This window comes from Alnus glutinosa, chromosome 2, assembly GCF_958979055.1.
Source record: "Alnus glutinosa chromosome 2, dhAlnGlut1.1, whole genome shotgun sequence".
In the NCBI taxonomy this organism is placed as follows: domain Eukaryota; kingdom Viridiplantae; phylum Streptophyta; class Magnoliopsida; order Fagales; family Betulaceae; genus Alnus; species Alnus glutinosa.
The window spans coordinates 29,970,844-29,988,552 of record NC_084887.1 but is presented as its reverse complement, the minus strand read 5'-3'; the positions used below and the strand labels follow the sequence as shown (position 1 = coordinate 29,988,552).

General features: G+C 36.9%; 2 protein-coding genes across 3 annotated transcripts; both read left to right on the top strand.

The window, feature by feature from the left end:
* The first annotated feature begins 515 nt into the window (after nucleotides 1–515).
* On the top strand, nucleotides 516–13,211 carry LOC133859335 (uncharacterized). 2 transcript variants are annotated; one of them, XM_062294711.1, is made up of 7 exons: nucleotides 516–717; nucleotides 3,551–3,671; nucleotides 3,820–3,876; nucleotides 3,980–4,027; nucleotides 4,133–4,186; nucleotides 12,807–12,864; nucleotides 12,978–13,211. In XM_062294711.1, the coding sequence occupies exons 2-7, from the start codon at nucleotides 3,579–3,581 to the stop codon at nucleotides 13,019–13,021; spliced, it is 354 nt and encodes a 117-aa protein (XP_062150695.1). In that variant the 5' UTR covers nucleotides 516–717; nucleotides 3,551–3,578; the 3' UTR covers nucleotides 13,022–13,211. The 2 variants fall into 2 exon arrangements, with proteins under 2 accessions (XP_062150695.1, XP_062150694.1); XM_062294710.1 differs by lacking the exon at nucleotides 516–717 and adding an exon at nucleotides 827–865.
* Nucleotides 13,212–15,262: 2,051 nt separating this feature from the next.
* LOC133859444 (uncharacterized) lies at nucleotides 15,263–15,882 on the top strand. Its single transcript, XM_062294852.1, has 2 exons — nucleotides 15,263–15,420; nucleotides 15,595–15,882. Exons 1-2 carry the CDS (start codon nucleotides 15,309–15,311, stop codon nucleotides 15,867–15,869), a joined length of 387 nt encoding a protein of 128 aa, XP_062150836.1. The 5' UTR covers nucleotides 15,263–15,308; the 3' UTR covers nucleotides 15,870–15,882.
* Nucleotides 15,883–17,709: the final 1,827 nt, after the last annotated feature.

The following is a 17,709-nucleotide window of genomic DNA, read 5'->3' as shown; positions in this document are numbered from 1 at the left end:
ACTGGTAGTTTGTGAGGCTAAATTGTATTTTCCTCAATAAAATAAAAATAAAAATTATAATAAAAACTATTTTTGTTTAACAAAAATATATAAAAAAAAAAAAAGGAAAAAATGAAAAATGAAAAACCAATGGCGTCGTTTTAATTTATTTTAAAAAAAATTTATAAGAATATTTTTGTTTTATTAAATTTATTTTAAGATTATTTTTATCTTTTTACTAGCTTTGGAGGGCATTGACATTATTTTTGTGGTTTAAGGAGATATTAACGATAATTATGGTTTGATGGACATGCAATAGAGCAGTAGCATAATGAGTCCGGATAATCAAAAGAACAAATAATTGTAAGCACAAAAATAAATCATATAATAAAACTTTAATATAAGGTAAATAATATTTCTACACAATTTGTACATGTACTCATATTTGTGATTGTGACTTATCTTATAAATCCCGAACCAAATATAAAACTATAAAAGGGTACAAAATGTATAATAAAAGAATGTCTCTTAATTGAGTTCGTTTGGTAAACAAAGCGTCCTTCTAGCGATTTATAGATGGATATGGCCTTCAAATAGGATCAGAAGCTGAAGTTGAGTTGGATACACAACCATCGCACCAACCAAGATCTCAGCCCTTAAGTCGTTTCTCTCTGCATTCGCATCGGAGGTCAAGAAGCAGCGCTCCAGCTCAGTCTAATCGGCAACGCGGCCAATCCTGTGAATCTCTCTCTCTCTCTCTCTCTCTCTCTCTCTCTCTCTCTCTATATATATATATATATGTTTCTATCTTTCTCTTTTAATGATCGGTTACATTCTCAACCCTATTTGTGATTGATTCACGCTCTTATGCGCATACTTTTTGTTGGTAATTATTCGTAGGAATCATTAGTGTGTGAATCAATGAATATTAAACTAGCTCCATTGAATCACTTATTTGTTGTTGTTGTTTTTTATTATGCTGTTTAAGGTTGATTGTGAAAGAAAATTTATAGGATTCTGGGGCAGATCTTTTTCTGAAATCATCCATTAAAGTTTCCACTTAGTATTCCTAGAAAAATCGCGAAGCATAGGGTTTATAGAAAATGAAGAAGTCAAGAGTAATTAGAGGCAATCAACTAGCCACTGATTTTCTGCCTTTTGTGTCCTCAACCATGAACCTAGGGAACAATTTTGTTTTTTTTTTTTTGTTTTTTTTTTTTTCCAAAAAATGCAGGGGGATACTGGGTTTTGGGACTACGGATTTTAAATAGAAGTATGAGGTGAGTGAATAGTCTGTAAAAGATTTCAGGTTGCCCAGTTGATCTAAATGATACTATCATCTTTTCAACAAGTGGGTCGAAAGCTTTTGATCATTTGCAATTCTATTACACGTGTGGTCGCCATTATGTATGTATGAGAGATATACATCTTGTGTTGTTAAATGCCTCTCTGAATTGTATCCTTGCATGAGGGTGCTACATTTGTAGACTTTTTATTGCCATTCCAATCATGTTACTCTTCGAAATTTCAATTTCGTCATTCTCAAATGCTATTTTTCATAGAAATGCTTTAAGTGCTTGCTTATTGTCAAACTTCTTTGCTTTCAAAGTTTTAGTGATCTTGAGAGCCTATGGCATCCTGCGACCACTAGGATATATTATTGGCTCAAGTTTCCAGGTTTTAACTTTAGTTTCCATTGTGACGTTCCAAAGTTTTTCAACTATGCTTGGAAGATACTATATCTGTCAGCATTCCGTTGCCTTCCCAATCAGGTTATGTGCAGGTTCTGATTTCCACCATCCTCTTTAAATGCAGGATCAGGAGTCAATTCTTTTCCCCCTTGGATACTCTAAAACGTCTACCTATGTTTGACCTTCATTGCTTTTAGATTTTGGTCCTTGAGCCTGATTGCTCTCTTCTTTATGTTTCGTTTTCAAAAGCTTTATGCTTCCTTCTCCTCTTCCATGTCTCCTTTTTCTGAAGAAATTTAGTCATCGAAGGTTACATTTATTGGAAAAGTTCTAGTATGGGTAGTTATTTCCAAAGGTGTTAACAGCTGGCATGCTCTAAATTAAACGAACAAAAGAAAAGGACAAAAAGGTCAAACTGCAGTTGCATTGGATTCTTTACAAGTTCGTTGAGGGATCTTAAATCCAACTCCCCTGCCCCCCCAAAAAAAGCTGTTTGGGCTATGCCCTTGAGGTGCTTCACCTATATAGCTGTTTGGGCTATGCCCTTGATGGGTTTGAATTTTCCAAAGCTTTTGTGGCATCTTTCTTTCTAGGACTATGTTTCATGTGTCCCAATAATATTATGAGATTCATTTTGATGGTTGGTCTTTGTAAATATAAAAAAATAAAAAATAAAAAATCATCAAAATCAATTTGGAATTGAAGTGTTATAAAGGTCTTGGTTTGTATTCTTTAGATGTCACCATAGTTTCATGTTGCTACTCTAGACTTAAGCTGCTTTTGGCCCTGAATGGCTCTTGTATATTTTTAGAAATTTTCTTATTGCTTTCTTTTAATTTGGAGGAACTATCTGATGGTTCACATCATGTACTAAAAGAAGTAAAGGCTCAGGTATGCTAGTGTTTTCTCTTGATGACTTCTGTTTTAGCTGCCACTATGTCCCCTCAACCTGACAAAAAACATAACCCTTTGTTAATAATGTGTTTCCCCCCCTTTTTTGAATTAAATTATCCTTTTGAGTTTTATTTCATTGTCTCCTTTTGGAATAGATATGCAACGTCACTGCTAGCTGCCTTAGAAAATTGCTTGACCAAAATGCAGATGCATGTGTGGTGGCCTCTTATTTATACCTTTTATTTAGCCCCAAGAATTTAAGATCCCATCTCTTCTCAAGACCTTAGGAATCAACTTAATTGGTTGAATATTGAAATCGCTTAATTTTCTATCTTCTGCTTCATTGTGAGGTTGCTTGTTCCATATGGAACGTTTTCTTCAATCGATTTGGGTTATCTTGGATTATGGCTAGACGATTAGTCGATTTGTATGCTTGTTGGTGGGCTGTTGGCAGCGCTTGGATCGCTGCTGCATGGAAGATGGTGCCTTCGTGATTTTGTGGTGTCTTTGGAGGGAAATGAATGATAGAAGTTTTGAGGATCGTGAGAGGACATTGAAGGGGATTATGTCTTTATTTTTCAACACATTGTATCTTTGGATAGCTGCTTTTGTTTCTCATTTGGTGATTAGTTATTTTGATTTTCTTGTTCTTTTTCTACTCGATCTATGATATCTTGATTACTTTCTCTGTACCTTGGGCCGCATTACATTTTTAATGATATCTCGATTACTTATAAAAAAAAATCGTTTTTGTGACCTATTGGATTTGTCATAGTCTGATATTTCTACTGAAATGCCAATGAACTCCAACTATAATGGCATTTCCTCCTTCCAAAAAAGGGGATGGAGGATGACGTCTTGGCTTCAACACCCACTCGATGTGTGTTTAGATTACCAATAATAAAAAAAAAAGAATGAATGGACAAAGAAATGAGTAGATAAATAAATCTACTATATTAATGTGAACAACGGGTTTGCTGTTGCAGCTGTTTGGTTGGGTGGTGCAAGGTCATTATGTCTAGCATGGAGGATGTCAAAGAGCAAGAACAAGTGAATGTAGATGTCCCCCAGGAGTGTGAAAAATCCATACTTTCATCTCAAGAGGAGGTTGTGTTCATATTCTTGATTTCTTTACACAGTTGATCTATTAATGACCTTATATTGCATTCTTGGAATGTTTTTAATTCCAAGGGTATCTTACAGTTGCAGCAATTTCTCAAATAACTTTGGTTAACTCAGTTTAGGGTTTTTGTAGGAGGTGAAGAAGAAATATGGGGGAATAATGCCCAAGAAACCACCACTCATTGCTAAGGTGATTTCCAATTTTGAGATTACTGATGGCTCTTCTTTGTTAGGGTTTGGAAAAGGCATCTATTTGAGTTGGTTTTTTACTAAAGTTTGGGGTTTGATATCAGGACCATGAACGTGCTTACTTTGATTCTGCTGATTGGGCTCTGGGAAAGGTACTTTGCATGAGTTTCACAATCATTTTACTTGTCATTGACAGCAGTGGAGAAACATGCATTAAGTTAACTAACAAGTATCTTTTACACTTTGGACAATGACAGCAAGGTGTTGAGAAGCCCAAAGGACCACTTAAGGCCCTTCAGCCCAAATTACAGGTATTAATTTAATTTGACTTATTCTGTGGCTGAGTTTGCAACGATTGCTGTTCTTTGTGTATTATTATGGTCAATAGTGTGTTAGATACTGATGCTACTAGCTAGATTGCATGATATGCATTACCTTCTTGAATGAAGTTGTGGTTGAGCTTTGATTTATATATATATTTTTTAATAAGGAAGAGAAATATCATTAAAAAGCGCAAAGCGCAATCAAGTACACAGGAAGTATACAAGAAAGGCATCTAAGTGGAAGTAGAAAACAATACAAGGAAATCATTAAAACTAAACGATAAGGGTGCGAGGAACGCAGCCGACCAAGAGTACAAAGAATGAAAGAAAAAGGAAATGAGATCCTCAGTAGTTCTTTCTTTGTCCTCAAACTGCCTATCATTGCGTTCCCTCCATAAGCACCACATAAGGCAACAAGGGACTATCTTTCACACGACTGCACTCCGGGAGCGACCACCCGTCCACCAGCAAGCGAATAAATCTACCACCCGAAGAGGCATAACCCAAGACAAACTGAAGCGACTAAAGATGGCGTTCCACAAAGCGCGAGCTAACTCACAATGGAGAATAAGATGATCCACTGACTCCCCATTCATTTTGCACATGCAACATCTATCAATTACTATGACTCGCTTCTTCCTGAGATTGTCCAAAGTAAGGATCTTCCCATGCGCTGCCGTCCAAGCAAAGAAAGCCACTTTCAAAGGAACTTTGGTCCGCCAGATACTTTTCCAAGGAAAATGAATAGCCTCTTTGCAAGCAAGAGTCTTATAGAAAGATCTAACATCAAATTTCCTTTTGTGAGAAGGAGACCACCATAGCTTATCCTCCCCATCATAATTCACTCTGGAAGAGTACAACAAAGAGAAAAAAGAGGCCAAAACATTCACCCCCCAGTCATGGGCCGCTCGGAAAAAGCTAACATCCCACTGATAAGACCCACTCACCACAACCAAATGGTCTGCTACAAGAGCATCCTTGTCACACGCAATATCATACAAAACTGGGAAAGCTTCCTTGAGAGGCACCTCACCACACCACACATCATCTCAAAAACGGATCCTAGATCCATTTCCCAACATGAGTCTGATATGGTTGCGAAACGAACTCCATCCCTTCCTAATATTCTTCAAAAGCCCCACTCCGTGAGACCCAGGGGGGTCTAAAGAACACCAACCATCCCGAGTAGGTCCAAACTTTGCATCCACAACAGATTTCCACCAAGCCTCTTTCTCATGGACATAACGCCACAGCCACTTCCCTAAAAGAGCCTTATTGAAGAGCCTCAAATTCCTGATGCCCAAGCCACCACTTGAAATAGGGGAACAAACCTTGGGCCAATTAACCAGATGAAATTTAAATTCTTCACCTATGCCACCCCACAAGAAATCTCGATACAACTTCTCTATATGACTAGCTACATTGGAAGGAATAGGGAATAGAGATAGAAAGTACTTCGGAAGATTAGAGAGAGTGCTTTTTTTCAGGGTTACTCTGCCACCCTTCGACAAATACAACCGCTTCCAGCTAGCCAGACGTCTCTCGATCTTCCCAACTACCTCATCCCAGCTAGACTTAGCCTTAAAAGGAGCCCCCAATGGAAGACCGAGATACTTGAAAGGAAGAGACGAGACTCTACAACCCACAATGCCAGCAAGATCATCCATATTATCCACAATACCCACAGCAGTCAAAATTGACTTATCCAAATTAATCTTCAAACCTGAAACAGCTTCAAAGGACAGTAATAACATTCGAAGATAGAGAAGATGATCAGGACTAGCCCCGCAGAAAACTAAAGTATCGTCTGCGAATAAAAGGTGAGAAACATTAATCACTCCAGTGCTTCTAGAGCCTACAGAGAAGCCAGAGAGAAAGCCCCTTTGAACAGAAATAGAGAACAGCTTACTAAAAGCCTCCATCACAATGACGAACAAAAGAGGCGACAGAGGATCACCTTGTCTAATACCACAAGAGCTGCTAAAAAAACCAGAAGGGGTGCCGTTCACCAAAACCGAGAAACGCACCGATGAAATACAATGCGCTATCCATGAACACCATCTCTCCCCGAAGCCACATCTTCTCAACATATACAATAAGAAGTCCCAGTTAACATGATCATAAGCCTTCTCAATATCCAATTTACATAGTAACCCAGGCTCACCTGATTTGATGCGGCTATCCAAACACTCATTCGCTATAAGAACAGAATCAAGAATTTGCCTGCCAACTATTTGCGTTTAAATTTGGATTCTATAATGTTGGCAGCTTTTCAGGACAGTCGACAATATTGAAGTTGTTAATTGTCATCTAGATGCTGCAATTGGATCTTAATTGAAACTGAAGCAATTCACCATACTGCTTCAATAAATTAGGAGGATTAATTAAGTAATGAATCAGAATTTTCAGTTGGATTTAGAATGGACTTGGGGTTCTCAATTATTACCAACCAGCTTAAAGACTCAACCTTGTCAGATAATGCTGTTCTTGAATGTTAGGTGAATCTGGAACTAAGCAATATAATTTTTGGTTAGAATTGATAAAGCCAATCGCTCTTTAGGACAATTATTACCAATTTTTGGAGTATATAATGTAGAAGTAACCAACTAGATAGTGGAATTGAGCATCAGCATACTAGTTTTCGGCCAAATCGATGATGCCAATAATCTTATTATACAACTGTTACAAGTTTATTCATATCTAGCATTCTAGTAACTAACAAGTTGCTTGTGAAGTAAAAGTGATTTGATGGTAAAAGAGTAGCTCAATCCCACGTACACTTACTGACCTAGAACTTATATGGCATGGATAGATTCAAATAGCAGAAGAAGCTAGGGAATTTATTTCCTTTCCAGTGATTTGAAGTAAGGAAAATTAAAGTTGTTTTTTTTTTTCCTCTGGCCCTTAAATGTGAAAAGGTATACAGTTTTGTACTTTTTTCTTTATGGGGGGATATCAAGAAACAATTGATAACTTGTTTTTTTCATTTTTTTTTTTAATATGTAAGTAAAGGAAATTCATTAAAAGTGCAAGGGATGCAACCCAAGTACATGGAAAGTATACTAGAGAAACACCCTGCAAACCAAGAACAAGAAAAAAGAGAACAGAAATCTGCATAGCTAGAGACATGGAGAAAGGTGGTAGCAGAGATCCACTCAAATAAGGCTTTAAGAAAACAAGTCTGTAGATCCGAGCTTGTTCGCTCTTGATCACCAAAGCTTCGAGCGTTCAATTCTCTCCAAATGCACCACAATAAAAATGAACGAATTACATTCCGAATGATAATGATGCCATTCCGTCCGACTCTCCTATTCCAACATGCCAAAAGATCCACCACCCCAAACATTTGAAAAACCATAATCCAAAGTGATCTGGCGTTTTTCCACTATTTTTACATATACAACACCAATCTATCACTATGATATGACGCTTGTAGATTATCCAAAGTGAGAATTTTCCCAAGGGAAGCTGTCCAAGTAAAGAAAGCCAACCTTGAAGGAGTCTTAGTCCTCCAAATGCTCTTCCAAGGAAAAGGGGAGTCAACGTTAAGAAGAAGAACCTTGTTAAAGATTTGACCTCAAAAGATCTTCTTTTTGAGGGCGTCCACCATAGTCTATCATCACCCTTCCGACCTACTCTAGCGGAATACAAAACATTGAAGAAAGAGGAGACAAAGTCCACCTCCCAATCATGCACCAACCTGGTGAAGTTAATGTCCCAATGAACAATGTGTGTGGCAAAACAGTAACTCAGATGAATGTTGTGCCTGACATTGACCAAGATAAATGCAGTGCCTTTTTAATATTCAAAGACTCCTTCCAAGACATTATCCTAAAAAACTGATATTATGAACAAACTGGGTGGCTATTAGAATTGCAGTGGCTTCCATGTCCTTTGCACTTTTTTTTTTTTTTTTGTGTGTGTGTGTGGACAATTTCCTTTGCACTCGTTAACACTTGTTCATTTAAGTAAGGCTACTATAATGTTACCTTTGCTGTATCAGGTCACCACCCTGACACCTGCTCCCTTTAAATTTTTAAAGATCCTCTACTGATATATGGAAGCTGTCTGGTTGAGGGCTCCACAGTTGATCTTGAAACAATCCCTTTCTCTTCTGTTGGCTTGCAAATATTTTGCAAGAAGTTTACTCCAACGACCTCCATATGGTCTTTGACCATGCTACCATATGAATTTTGGTTCCAGTTTGGGGTGTGCACATGTTGGGTTGGTTCAGTTTTGGGGGTTTTCAAACTGTCCTGATCTCATCGGTTTGGAGAATAGCTAAACCGCAACAAACCGACAACATTGAATAACCAAAACAATCAAGTCTGCAACTGGTCGGCTTGAATTAGTTTGGTCTTGGCCACTCTTGGGTCTGAGCCAGTACTCTTTAGCTCATTCGTGTTGTTTATTTGTACTGACAACTTTAATTATTTTGGGTCCAAAAATTAATGATTTGAATCATATCAATTCAGTGCCTGAACTAAAGTTTGGAGCATTTAGCCAAAAAGCAAGTGCATGGGATATTAGGTCATTATTATTGAAAGTAAGCGACATATCCTAATTTATGTTATATCTTAAATGTATAGTCAATAAATGTTGGATTAGTTTGAGTTTTGTGAAAAACCCCAAACTGAAACCGATCCAACCTCTCATTTTTTTCAGGTTTTAAAACCAAAGCAATATCAACCTGAGAAAAACCAACCCAAGCTTGTCGGTTTGGGTTGGGTTGGTTGGGTTGTCACCTTGAATCTACACCCCCGGTTTTATCATGTCCGTATCATTGTTGCTGTGACTATTTTTTTTTTTTTTATAAGTAATTTAAAATTCAATAAAAAGCGCAGAGGGGCGCAACCCTAATACACGGGAAGTATACAAGAGAGCCCCTAAACAGGAGGAACAACTAATAAATTAAGAAAGTCTACAAAAGTAGAAACACCTAGGTGGCAAAAATGGGGAGCTATCCATAGATATAGCGTGTTAAGAAGACGCTTCCTTAAAACTACCATTACAGTCTCGACATCTTCAAAAAGCCTCGCATTCCGCTCCCTCCAAATGCTCCACAAAACACAGTGAGGAACTAAACGCCAAACATTTTTTGCTAGGCCATGCCCTCGAAAAACACCCCAAGTAGTCAACAAACCCATCACCGATTGTGGCATGACCCATTCAACTCCAAATAAAGAAAACATAAAACTCCAAAGCTCACGGGCGGTGTCGCAATGAAGTAACAGATGATCAATAGACTCCCCCTTCTTTTTACACATACAACACCACTCAATAACCACAATATTCTTCTTTCGTAGATTGTCATGAGTCAAAATTTTTCCTAAAGCTGTAGTCCATACAAAGAACGCCACCCTTGTCGGAGCCTTAGCACACCATATCTTCTTCCACGGGAATGATGGACCTTCTTTCCGACTAAGTGCTTCATAATATGACCTTACTTCAAAATAGCTCCTTGTAGAGAGGTTCCAAACTAACTTGTCACCCTCTCCTTGTCGAATCGGAGTGGAGTACAACCGCTCGAAGAAAGAGAGCACCATCTCCAACTCCCAGTCCTGTAATTGCCGCGTAAAGAGAACATTCCAATGAATGTTGCCATTATGAACAGCCATATTATCTACCACCATAGCCGCTTTGTTCCTCACAAGACTATACAGAACTGGAAAACAAAGCTTCAAAGAATTCTCCCCACACCACCGATCATGCCAGAAACTGATATATGATCCATCCCCTACCACAAACCGAACATAATTGCAAAACTTCTCCCACCCTTTCCTAATATATTTCCAAACCCCTACTCCATAGGAACCCGACACCTCAATAGAGCACCACCCACCCTTTAGGCTCCCAAATTTGGCGTCAATCACCAAACGCCATAGAGCCTCTCTCTCCCTACCATATCTCCACAACCATTTACCTAAAAGAGCTTGGTTAAACAGGGAAAGGTTGTGAACTCCCAACCCACCTGAATGCAACGGAGTACAAATCCTGTTCCATTTCACTAAATGAAATTTGGCCTCATCCCCTATGCCACCTCATAGGAAATCCCTCTGGATTTTTTCAAGACGATTAGCCACCCTCAAAGGAATAGGGAACAGCGACAAGAGATACGTGGGGATATTGGACAGCGTGCTCTTAATAAGAGTCAACCGACCGCCCTTTGACAAATACATTCGCTTCCAACCAGCCAGTTTCCTTTCCATTTTCTCAATCACCCCTTTCCAAGTAAGAACAGACTTGTAAGAGGCACCCAAAGGCATACCCAAATATGTCATAGGCAGCGATCCAACCCTACAACCCATAAGTTGGGCCAACCCTTCAACATCCTCCACCACCTCACCAATAGTGCACATGTTGCTGTGACTATTGAATGACTAATTCTATAGTTTGAAATTTATTCTTCTATTCTGCCACAATCTAGTGAAAAAAAATGAGACATCCTTTGGTAGGGTGAGTGTCACACACACGCACGCAAATACACACGTGCAAGCTTGTATGCTAGACACAATGTGCATCAAGCCGAAGTCTGATTAGATAATGCTGATCGTCCCCCTGTAGTTCTGGCTTTTCTTTGTATTATGGGTTTGGTTTGTATTTCGGGTTTACTTTGTATTTTGGGTTTGATTTTCATATGTATTTTGGGTTGTGGGTTTTTTTGGGAGGGTTTTTTTTTTTTTGGTGAACATGACTGTAGAACTGCTTCAAGAGAGCAGAGAAGGTGAGGAACTGTAATGGCGTTGGCCATATTAGAGAAAAAAAAGATTAATACAGAAAAGAGATAGAAGAGAGGATCTCAGCTAAGGTGTTTGACAGAAATACACTGAGAACTTCAGGAAGGGAAGAATATTAGAAAAATGAAGAGAAGAAGAAAACAGAGAAGGGAAGAAGAAGAAGAGAAGAATATTAGAAAGATCCTGAGATGAAGCTCTGTTTTTGAGGTGAAACAGAGGTGAAGGAGGAGCACGTGGGAGTAGAAAGGCCGAACCAGGTGATGGGTCCTCAAGGCACAGCAACGGATAAGCAGGAGAACAGAAACAGAGGTGTTTGATAGAATGCCTCAAAGAGAGTAAAGAGTAAGGAAAAACTCTTGTAAGATTTTGAGAGAAGGAGAAGAATGAGAAGAGGGTTTTAGTACTGCAGCTTTTACTGCTTTACAGAGAAGAGATGAAGAGTTTGGAGGGACTTTTCTGGTTGGGTCATCAGCAGGACGTGAAACACAGGGGAGGGAGACTTCTTTCGCTGTGACCTTCTGGCAGCTTAGATAAGAGATCTGGCAGCTTAGAAAGAGAAAGATAAGAGATCTGGCAGCTTAGAAAACAAGGAAAAGAGAGAAGACACAGAAGAGAGAAAAGAAAAGACCAGAGAATGGCTTCTGTAAATTTTTTTTTTTTTTTTTTTTTTAATGAGAGAAAAGATAAGAGGACAGCAAGAGAGAAAAAGAAGCCATGACTCAAAGAGACATTGGCAATACAGTACTAAAAACAAAAATCCAAAAAAAAGAAATAAATAAAAGAAATTACAGAAAAATAAAAGAAAATGAGGGTTTCATGATTGTAAAACAATCTGAACCAAAACAAAAGAAAAAGACAAGAAAATAAAAGAGAATAAAAGAAATGAGGGTTTCATGATTATAAAACAATCTGAACCAAAACAAAAGAAAAATAAAAATAAAAGAACTGAAGAAAAGTAAATAAATTACAAAAAAAAAAAAAATATAAAGGAAGAAAAAGACTTAACCCAGAATCTAATAATTGGCGTTAGCCTATTAGCTCTGATACCATGTAAGAAATCTTGATCTAAAAGAAATAAAATGCGGAATAATAAAATAAAAGAGACAAGATATTTACGTGGTTCGGTCTATGACCTACATCCACAAGATAAAGCCCAAAGGGCTACATTATGCTCTTTTATTGAATAAATTGAATACAATGAGTGCTCCCTTATTTATAGAGACTAGAGTAGAGATGGGTCTTCTATCTTAGCAATGTGGGACAAGAGGATGAAGCTTTTATATGAGCCAATGGCCAAAGCTTCTCCTCACTTAGGCAATGTGGGACTACCACATATTATCTCTAACAGTTCAGGTTTTCTTGCGGGTTTTGGGGGTTTGTTAGGTTGGGTTGGGTTGCTTTCGGAGCAGGTTTGGGTGTTTGTTGGGGGCTTCTTTCATATGTTGGGCTTTGGGTGCTCTTTGTGGGTTTCGGGTTTTAGGGTTGTTCTTTGTGGGTTTGTTTGGGTTTTGTCTTTCGTGGGTTGGCTTTGGTGGTTCCTATGTATACTCTCGGTGTACTTAGGGGCGCCTTACGCTTTTTAATAAAATCTTATTACTTAACAAAAGAAAAAAAGATAATGCTGATCGCTGCAAGGTTTTAGGTCCAAAAAAAGGTTTAGCATGGGTTGGGTTGTTGAGGCTACTGACAGGATACCTGTATAATGGTATTAGAATTATGGATCAAGTTAAATAGAGCCAAAATTGGACATCTTTTACCTGGCCTATCCTTGTATAATAGCTTTCTTCTAAAATGAGTATAATATTATTTCTATTCTGAAATTTGTATGCTGCTCATGACATGCTATTCTCGGTGCACTTTGCATGATTTAGCCCACACAACAGCAAACGCGATACCGGAAGTCTCCTTATGCTCCATCAGATGGTGAAGGTTTGCCTCCCTTTGCTAAAAACTCATTAAGCTTTACAGTTATTTTTAACATGTCTTCCTTGCCATATTATATTTTAGGGAGAAAAAAAATAACCATTGTTCTCTTTGTGTAGATAGAGGAAGCGCTCCATCTGAGGATGGGAGTACCAATGTATGAGACTGCTGTTGGTATTTTAATCTTGTGAGGACTGCTGATTATTATTCCGATACCTACATAGGTAATGAGTACTTTTCTGTTTGTTCTCCGTAATAAAGTTGGTGAAAATGTTTAGTTGTTAGCTTAAAGGAACAAACAACAATGATAATACAGTTGCGATTTATGGAGCTATACTTTGTACTATCTACTATTCCATGTGTTTTGCTGGTGTGGGACATTGTTGCTCGTTTATGATAAATGAAAAGAAGAAACAAAAAAAAAGGCTTACTAGTGACAAGCGAGATACCCTACCCCCCCACCCTCTTTTTTTTTTTTTTTTTTTTTCCTGTTATTCTGTTCTTATACTTATTGGGGTGTGTGGTTGGAACATTGAAATTGGAAGGGCCTTTTGTAGAATGGGATTTGAAATTTTTTTTTGATAAGTAGAATGGGATTTGAAAAATTGTCTTTTGAAATTTGATATGAAAAAAGATTTGCATTCACCACATTTCTATCTAGATTCAATTGTCGAGGATCATTGACATGTTTGTCTTTAGTGTGAAAGGTTTCAAGTTTTGGTGCCTTATTTTGGACTTGTGTAGGGCTGTAACATTCAATACTCGGTTCGGTTTGATTACAACCTTACTTGTCTCTAAATCAGATTGTTTACCAATGCCATTCTCTCACTCTCTCTCTCTCTCTCTCTCTCTCTCTCTCTCTCTTATATGACGAGCATAGTTAGATTTTTATGTCATTTATTTTCATGGAAAATCTAACGGAGGTTTCACATTGTAAAAGAGCCTAAATTCAGGTCTTAAATTTACAAAATTGAAAACTGAGGTCTTGATCTCAAAAACGAAAAAAGCGTTAGGGTTCCATCAATATTTTCCGTTCTTTTATTGCCTGAAGTGTGGTCAACTCTTAGCTTGCTTGAAATGGTGGGAATTCCAAGTTGATGCAAAGAAATGAGTATGTGACTAAGTGCATGTAGCTTGACTTAAATAAATATACTCTACCGATTCATCTTTATATGGAGACAAGTCAAACTGGAAGGAGGATAATAAGCATTTTTTTTAAAAAAAAATAAAATAAAATAAAAAAATTGTGTTTGTTTCTTTTTCTTGGCAACCTATTATAATCATATAAAAACTATGCTTTTAGATATTTAAATTATTGATTTTGCAATATATCAATATAAGTTCTGGCTTTCTTGTAAATTACACATATATCCAAATTTAATGAAAATAGCCATGTTTTGAATCTATTATCTATATGAACAACCACCACATCAAAAATTGTTAAGAGCATTTTCATTCAGTTAGTCAAAATAATTCAAATGTTAATTTGGCAAGTTGAAAATGCTGATATAGGACCAAAATGAGTTACATTCAGCTCGTCAAACATTTAGTGATCAGTTGTTATGAGTATTATTCACTCGCTAAATATATATATATATATATATATATATAAATCTCTAATATTCTCTCTTCTCTCAAATATTTAAATATAATAATAAAAGTGAATACTTAAAATATAGAGCCGAACGTACTTTGAAAAAATAAAGAATAAATTTGGTGAGTCGAATGTGATCGAGTGCTCTTAACTGGATAGTCTATTATTCTCTCTTCTCTCAAATATGTACACGTGCCTTGTAAATAATGCCTAAAGATGTTTGTACGGGAAAGGACAACTTGTCATTCTTCTCCTAATGCACGTGTCAAATGGAGAAAATAACATGCAAGTACACAAATTTACACCATCATTGCACCAATGAATAATGAATAATGAATAATAATAATTGAAAAAAAAAAGAAAGAAAGTAGGGAACAATTTTGATTTTTTTAATCGCTATTTAAGTATTTTAGGCACAAAATCACAATTCTTGTGTTGTACGTGGACGGTCAAATATCACTTTATCTAATTTTTCTACACAAGATTATCTTCTAATTTTTTTTTTTATTATTTTGTAAATATGAAGTGCATGCATGGCTATCGATCGGCCAGACGCCAGCTGGTGCAGTCAGTCCAAATACGTAACTCCGAAGGCAGCAAATAACTTATTTATGTAATTTAATTAATGGCTTATCATCGATCATGGATATATACTAATATTTAAGATTTATTGACCACATTACGCCAAACTCTTCTAGAGCACTAGTACTACCATATATATATATATATATATATATATATATATATATATATATATATACACGATCGAGCAACGCATGAAAGAAGCACATTCATGCATGTACATATAAATCTATATTCTGAAGAAACAACTATATGTACTTATATATATATATATATGGCTTCTTGCCTACCATATTCTTTCTGTGTTTCATCAATAAAACCACCTCTGAAGCGCTATATTCATCAAGGCGTGCAATTAGTAAGAGCTCAGAGCTTCAGTGATGAAGGTAATTAACTATATATAGATTGATCAAGCTAAAGATCCAGCAGGGACTTTTAATCTGTTTTATATGTTAATTTATGCTTAATTAATTAGAAGTAATTATATATATTGAGTTCTAGCTATCTGTACGCGCGTTTGATTGCTTTTAATTAATTATTGGGTGGGTGCATATATGCAGGAAGATCAAGTAATATTGTAGATGCAAATTTGAGTGTTCTTAGAGAGAAAATACAAGTGGTTAAGATGAAGGAGAGGCTCCAGAGGCGTTGTTGTAAAGGCGAAACTGGATGGAATTATGTATCTGGGTATGATTATAAACACAAAAGAGATAGAGAGATTTCACACTTGTTTGAGCTTCTACGTGTGGTTTGTACCACTCTTGGTTTCACCTCTCTTGCTTGTACTCTCTGTCTTTGCCTTGTATCCTTCTTTCTTCATTCCATTCAATTATGATCGATCAGTTCTACTTACTTGTGTATATATATATATTAATTCTATTCCTCCTCTCCAGTCGATCTCCACGTACTTGTTCTGATTCCTTTAATTTCTTTTCCTTTCCTTTTACTCGATCTACGTACGTACTACGTTCATTTTCACATGGTAAAACAAGCTTAATTAATTCATTAATATTCTATTTATTCCTTAATTACAGTCGCGGGTTGGCCGGCCATCTCTAATAGTCAATTCATGACTTCTAATATATATATATATATAAACAGCTGTTTCAAACCTTTAAAGACTCACGGCGTTTTGCCATGCGTTTGCGTCAGACTTCTTCCTAAGAATATTATATACTGAAATATATATATAGTTTTGGGTCCATATATATATATATATATATATATATATATAGAAGCCGATCGATGAAATTAAATTGAAAATATTTGAGGAGCTACGTACAGAAAAAAAATTTTATACAAGAAGAAGAAGTCAAGAACCAGAAAGTTTGAAAGTACTGTTCCTTAGCTTAATTAATTAGCAAGCATAAATAAATATATCTTCTATGGGCCGGGTTTACCGGGTCTTGTATATTTAGCATGGGTTTACAATATATTTTAAAGCATGTATGACAGAAAGAACCATAATATATACACGCGTCTGCATGCACGTTTAATCTATTATTCAGCGACCGTTTGATTGTATATATAATTATGAGATTTGATTTTATTGTAATTGATTGATTTGATTACAATAAAATCAAATCTCATAATTATATATTATAACAGGCTGATCAGACAAATATAATAACTCCACAAGTACTTTACTTTAGCAAGACACCAATTAAGTTAAGAGTTAATTAGTAGATAATTAGGAAATTAAGTGGATGTATCTAAGCTAGCTAGGGTCGATAAACACTTCCATTTAAGTTATTTGTTAGTTATAACTCCAAAACGTTTTACAAGCTACGTACGCCACGCCAGTAACTTAGCAATTAAAATTTCAAATCAAGCATTGCAATCAAAAGAGAGGAGAAAAAAACCCCTGTTGATGCCGATCTCTATCTTCACAAGTATCCATCTTCGCCTTCCATTACCACCGCTACACTATCTTCGGTCACGCCACCACCGGATCTCATTACACATCGAGGCTTGATCTATTTTCAAAAAACTTTTTCAACAGTCGAACAACTCTCTCTCTTCGCCTCCAGATTATCCAGCCCGCTGCAATCGCTTAATTGTTGCGGGATGCGTTGCTATCGTGGGCGCGTTCCTCCGATGGAACTTGATCCAAACAAACACGATGTGCACGGTGCATTCCAAAACATACGTAGCTGTAGATCTAGAGATGAATGAGTATGTCAGGGCACTCGTGGAGCGTATAGAGCAGCATCATTGCCGACACTACCACCACAAAGGGTGGCGTTTTAGAGCATGCCCGCCACTGCGACAATCAGTTACGAATTTTGGGGAATATAGGCCATGCCCACCCTCCAATCAAGCAAAAAATTTTAAGGTAAAAAAAATAGCCTATTAGCTCTTAGCAACAAAATTTTTTTTGGCTCTAACCCTATGAGCCTACCCATATCTTCTGGCTTTGTCCTTGGTGACAATACTATTGGTGTAGGATTTGGGTTTTTTTATTTTTTAAAATAAAATAAAACGATGAGATGATTCGCGCGGGGGGGGGGGGGGGGGGGGGGGGGGGAAGATGGAGCGTTTAATGGTAGAGGTTTTTTTTTGTGTTTTCTTCAATTTTCTAAACATATGAATTTGTTAATAAAAAAAACCTGACGTGAAAATCAAATTCTTAAATTAATGATGTAGCACTATCCATGTAGGATGCCGTTTACAAA

Bases quoted from the DNA above. Each gene is read 5' to 3' on its own strand.
- LOC133859335 (XM_062294711.1), top strand. From the start codon at position 3,579: ATGTCTAGCATGGAGGATGTCAAAGAGCAAGAACAAGTGAATGTAGAT. The intron at 4,028-4,132 runs GTACTTTGCATG...GGACAATGACAG, and splicing joins CTGATTGGGCTCTGGGAAAG to CAAGGTGTTGAGAAGCCCAA. The intron at 12,865-12,977 runs GTTTGCCTCCCT...CTCTTTGTGTAG, and splicing joins TGCTCCATCAGATGGTGAAG to ATAGAGGAAGCGCTCCATCT.
- LOC133859444 (XM_062294852.1), top strand. From the start codon at position 15,309: ATGGCTTCTTGCCTACCATATTCTTTCTGTGTTTCATCAATAAAACCA. The intron at 15,421-15,594 runs GTAATTAACTAT...GCATATATGCAG, and splicing joins TCAGAGCTTCAGTGATGAAG to GAAGATCAAGTAATATTGTA.